The 5,578-nt window shown below is 37.8% G+C and overlaps 1 protein-coding gene across 1 annotated transcript in view; it reads right to left on the minus strand.

Annotated features, from left to right (window-relative positions):
* eys (eyes shut homolog) overlaps window positions 1–5,578 on the minus strand; it is a 213,990-nt gene that overhangs the window by 140,931 nt on the left and 67,481 nt on the right. The window contains exon 18 of the mRNA XM_016548212.1: window positions 3,373–3,570. Within this exon, the coding sequence (XP_016403698.1) occupies window positions 3,373–3,570 (198 nt within the window). The remainder of the gene's footprint in view (window positions 1–3,372; window positions 3,571–5,578) is intronic.

Below are 5,578 nucleotides of genomic sequence, written 5' to 3' on the forward strand. Positions count from 1 at the left end.
AATGTTTCATGAATCACACGTGAACTCTGTCGTAAGTTGATTTGTGCGCACGGATCTGCGCTCGATTCTACGTTAGATTGATAAATGAGGCCCAGTGTGTCCAATTCAATGTAAAATGTGTGTTTGTGTAGCCATCTCTTTTACAAATGCTACAAGAGTGTCGCTGTCCACGGTCTTTACGTTGCATCTGACTTCTGAAACCTAATGACCCATTCCACAAGCCTTTAATCATTAACGGCGTTGAGAAGAAATGCATCCCCTGCCTTTCTGCTGCAAAACAGCAGCCTGTGACAGAGGTAATTGTGGGTCCTTACAGCCGCAAATTTATTACAAGTCCTGCGCCGAGTCCCAGGATTCTTCATTATCCCTTAGATTTACCACGTAATCTATGCTGCCACTCTGTCTTTGTTCATGTACCCATGATTACTCTCATGAAATGCTCAGGGTCCAGAGTGGCACCCGTATTACTCACACCAGCTTCTCAAAAGATACACCTTGCTCTCTCACTCTCTCCCCACACAAACACAGCAGATCGCACACTTCATATATTGCAGACAGGCCCTGAGGGACTGCATGTGTGGGGCTCTTTTTGCTGGTGCAGTCTGGGAGAAAGTAAACAAGTAAACTTTGTCTGACGGAGATTGTAGGAATTGGAGATGTTGGTAGACAAGACAAAGTGGCTGCAGGTTTGAATCCAAGTGGTGGACGAGGAATACTTGGTTGCCTGGTTTTTGTCCTTCATCTCTGTCACCATTTTACCTCAGAGCATAGTACTTAACTGCAGGTTGCTCTGGGAGTGCAATTAGTGAACTACATGTCGGTTTGGATAAAAAGCATCTGCTAAATGGCAAGAAATTTGAAGTAAGGTACATGTATAGTATAAGTTAGCAAAGCACAATATAGCATACAGTAATATTGCATTACAGCACAATTCATTGTACCACAGCATGTTAATATGCATATCAAAACTGTGAAGTGAGTTTCATGCATTAAAGTTACACTTAGTAGTTATTTCCTCATGTAATAAACAATTCATCATTAAGACATTTTATCTTTGAACCTTTGTTTCTTGCCAAATTACAAGTCCATAATAATGCTTCCTCCAGTGAAAAAGTCCATCTTCTGTTGTCTTCTCACATCAAAATCCTCTGACATATTTGTTTAGAATTGTTTTAGCTTGTAAATGATACTTGATTTCTCTCCTGCTTCAGATGAGATGGCTTTTTCACTGGAGAAAGCAATATTATTGAAGTTAAAAACACCTTAATGATGGATTTGTTTCTTACAAACACTTTTGCTTCAAAAGATTTTAATCGATGATCTGGAGTTGTGTGGATTATTGTGATGTTTTTTTTTCTCCAGCTGTTTGGACTCTTTCTGACGGCACCCATTCACTGCAGAAGATCTACTGGTGAGAAGGTGATGTAATGCTAAATTTCTCCACATCTTTTTGGAAGAAGGAACAAACTCATCTACATCTTGGATGGCCAGAGGGTGAGTAGATTTTCAGCAAATTTTCATTTTTGCGTGAACTAAAAGTTTCACACAAAGACATGAACAGTAATTTTAAAAAATATCTTTAAAATGATGTACACTCAGACGAAAATGAAGTCTTTAGCTACATTAGTATATGAACAAATGCTTAATATATGTCGAACACAGAGATGCCAGCATGTACTGCATTCAAAAGTTACTGATTACTGGTCTACTGCCTGGGGTTTCTGTTTTATGATGCTCTTATATTCGTCATCTGTAAAATCACCACACTGCTTGAAATTATCTTTAACAGATTAATATGACTATAGTCTCAGTTAAAGCTCTAATTTCCCTTTTTGATTCCAAGTGCCCCCATTGCCAACAATATTCAGAAATTATTTTCAAAGGATTTATCTGGTACTTCTGCTGTAATGACAAAGCTGCTCATTTTCAAACTTTTTTATATAGGTTAAAATGAAATACATTAAGTACTTAAACTGAAATTCCATAATTCCAGAAGTTTCAATAATTGTTCTTTAGGAACTTTATATTACCAATGAATTTAGATGACTCTTCTAGTTTATTTTATTTTTATTCACTAAAAGCATTTTCAAAAGGTTGAAATAACTAGAAAAAAAATCATTATAAAAATTGTATTAACTTCTGTGACTTTTTCCAGATCTATAAATTACACAATTAAAATCCCTCATATAACCCAATTTTCCAAGACTGTGAGAACTCTGCTTATTAAACTCAAATGATTGTTGCTGCGGGAACAAACAAACAAACAAACAAATAAATAAATAAATAAAACAAAATGAAATAAAAAGAAATTACAATGACAGCTTACATCTTGAATTTTAGAGGTTTTAGCTTACTCCAAAGACTTCTGGAAAACTGGATAACTTCAAAACGGAAGCATTAAAGCCTATTCATCAGAATCAAACCTAAAGCAGGATGGTTAGCAAGTTGATAGCAAAAGTATTTAGACAAAAGGACACTGGACAACACATACTGAATTTGAAAGTGTTTTCTGCTACTTTTAAGGGACGATTTACAGCCTCTTTTAAACAAACTGTAAAATCTTAAGCAGTTATCAAAGTCAAGGTTTGTCTTCCTCTCGGTGTCACTGCAATGACATCCACCATTATGCTATATGGAATTGAATCTTTATCACCCAAATAAAATACTGCCAACTGGAAAACATCTTCTGTGACTCATTTTAAAGGCCTTTTGCTATATACAGGATGTCTTAAATGTGAAGGTGTAAGTGTTATATGCAATAATAAAGACTGTTTGCAAACAGGTTTCCTAAACACTTTGCCTATCTGCCATTGGTTGGAGGTTCGTATGCAATAACTGATCATTTAGCCTACATAAACAACAGCATCAAGTGCGTTACAGGTTCCAATTTTAAAATACTTCATTGCAAAGGCCTATTTTGTGCTTTGCAATCTGTAATCCATAACTGACAACATATATTTGATCTACGGCTTTTGCAAAGATTTATACAGAAGATGCAACACAAAAGGGCAAAAAACAGCTTATTGGATTGCTGAGGGAGAACAACACCCTGCCTTGGGCTTTGATTGTATTAACTCTGTCATTTATCATCCATTATTCAAATTACAAAGTAGCATTTATGCCTTACAGATCCTCGCTCACAGCTGGAGCAAGACACACCAAAGCACAACAAAGCAACTGTGGCCTGGTCATACTAAATGGAGTAACTTGGGTCTCATAAAACTGCTTATAAAACTAAGTCACGGCTAACACTGTCAAAGGCGTAAACCAACAGTGCCTTTGCCTTGGCTTTCTAGAGTATCAGTGTGCTAATGAGATTGAAGGGAAACGTTTAGAGTTTGGGAGTTCAAGGCTGAGAACTACAGTATTTACCATCGTAACAGAAGCCATGTAGACAGGGGTTGGAGCTGCACTCGTCTATGTTGATCTCACAGCGGGGCCCTGTGAAACCCTGGCGACATCGGCACCGGAAACCCAGAGGGAAGAGGACGGGATCAGCTTCCTCCACACACTCTGCCCCGTTATCACATGGATTAACAGCCTCACAGGGCAGCAACTCGCAGTTAATCCCTGAAATTCCAAATACAGAATGAGAAATACAATTCCATCTGCAACAAAAACAACAACAGAAAATGTTTTGACTGTTTGTTTACTCTACAAATTCATATAATTAATTACTTAAAAGGCCTCTATTGCTACATTTAAGTCAAAAGCAGCCTTGTCACTTCTGAAAGGGGTCCCACACATTTTGACCACTGAATTTCCATGACTTTTCCAAGACAGAGGCACAAACAATCCTTTTTTGTCACCTAAGGAGTTGCAATTTATTATTTATTATTTTGATGTACCATCATACATAAAAAAATCTAATTAATTAAAATGAAACCACTTTGTGGAGTACATTATTTTTCAGTGAATTTGAACATTCACAATAATGACTTGACTCTTCCAGTCACTCACAAGGATTACTCCACAAGGATTTATTTATACATTTAATTAATTTATTTTTTAATTACAGTTTAGTAATAGCATTAATTAAGTGCAATTTCTCACCTAAGACTTTTTCCAGGCCTTGATAAAACCGTACACATTTTTGAAAGGTTTATCTTTAAGTAAAAAAATAATTCCATATTTTCTCATTTTTACCCTGTTTGGACTATCTTATTAATTGTAACTGGTTTTAGATGAGTAATGTTGATCTCACACAAATTTTCCTGCCTTTTTTCATGAATGAATGAATGAAGCTGATATTTATATTATTTCCCCATAATCCTGCTGAAAAAAAAAATGCTTAGACTAGTTTGGGTCATCTTGTTAATTCCAGCTGGTTATAGATGAGCAATCTTGATCTGTTACCAAAATGAGTTATGGTAGTCATGGGCGACATTAGTGTTGTTGACTAACCAAATTGTTAGTCATGGAATCCCTGATGTTATGGGATTACATCTCTGCCACAATTCTGCGCATGAAAGATCATATTTTGAACGCGCAAAAATGCGTTTTGCACCCGCGCAAACTGAGTTTTGTGGAGAAAATGAAGAAGAAGAAAGTATTTCGAGCGCACGAAAATCAATTTTGCATTTAAAATAAGTTTTGGGATTTGTGCAGACCTTCTCTTTGCGCGTGCAAAGTTTCACTAGCTTGCCCACCTGATGCCCGCCCTCAGTGCTCTCTAAATTCTAACAACTCGCTTGCTCAACACAACCCAGCGTTACAATATGCCATAATTCCAGCCAATCAGAGACGAGGCTGCTAAATTCTGATTGCTCGTCTCTGATTGGCTGGAATTATGGCATATTGTAACGCTGGGTTGTTGAGCAAGCCAGCCGTCGGCATTTAGAGAGCACTGAGGGCGGGCATCAAGGGAGCAAGCTAGTGAAACGTTGCATGTGCAAAAGAGAAGGTCTGCACACAGCCAAAAACTTATTTTAAATGCAAAATTGATTTTCGTGCGCTCTAAATACTTTTTTCTTTGCGAAACGAACATTTTCTCTACAAAACTCTGATCGCACGCGTGCAAAATGCACTTTTGTGCGCTCAAAATATGATCATTCACACAGAATTGTGGCAGAGATCTAAGCCTATACGATGTCGGCGCCGTTGCAATTGGAGCGCTTAGCCAAGCGCTAAATACCCTCACCGTGTTTATGCAGCGTTGAGCAATGTAACCAATCACATACATATCGGTTGATTTCTTGAACGCAATGGCCAATCAGAAACGTTTTGTCAGAATTCACTCACCGCTGAAAGCGCCGCAATTTTTTCGCGATGAATGAAGATGAGTGACGCGTTTTAGTGATAAAGGGAGCGTGGTTTGCGACACTTTCTAGGCATAATCCATTCAGAATTTGTATGAAACTTTCATTTTTCAGACACATAGGCTACACCCTGTAAAGTTTCGGGAATGACATCACATATTTATGCGGGATTCACTCTCGAAATAGCAGTGATTGGCAATGGACGGAACATAAAATATGTTGATTTAATTCTGGAACCGGTCCTGGCCAAACCTCCACAGACAGCGCGCATCCCGAGCGAGATCTAATTCACGGACCAAAAGCGTGTGTAAACTTTATTC

This window comes from Sinocyclocheilus rhinocerous, unplaced genomic scaffold (genome assembly GCF_001515625.1).
Source record: "Sinocyclocheilus rhinocerous isolate Xijiao unplaced genomic scaffold, SAMN03320098_v1.1 scaffold1214, whole genome shotgun sequence".
Classification (NCBI taxonomy): domain Eukaryota; kingdom Metazoa; phylum Chordata; class Actinopteri; order Cypriniformes; family Cyprinidae; genus Sinocyclocheilus; species Sinocyclocheilus rhinocerous.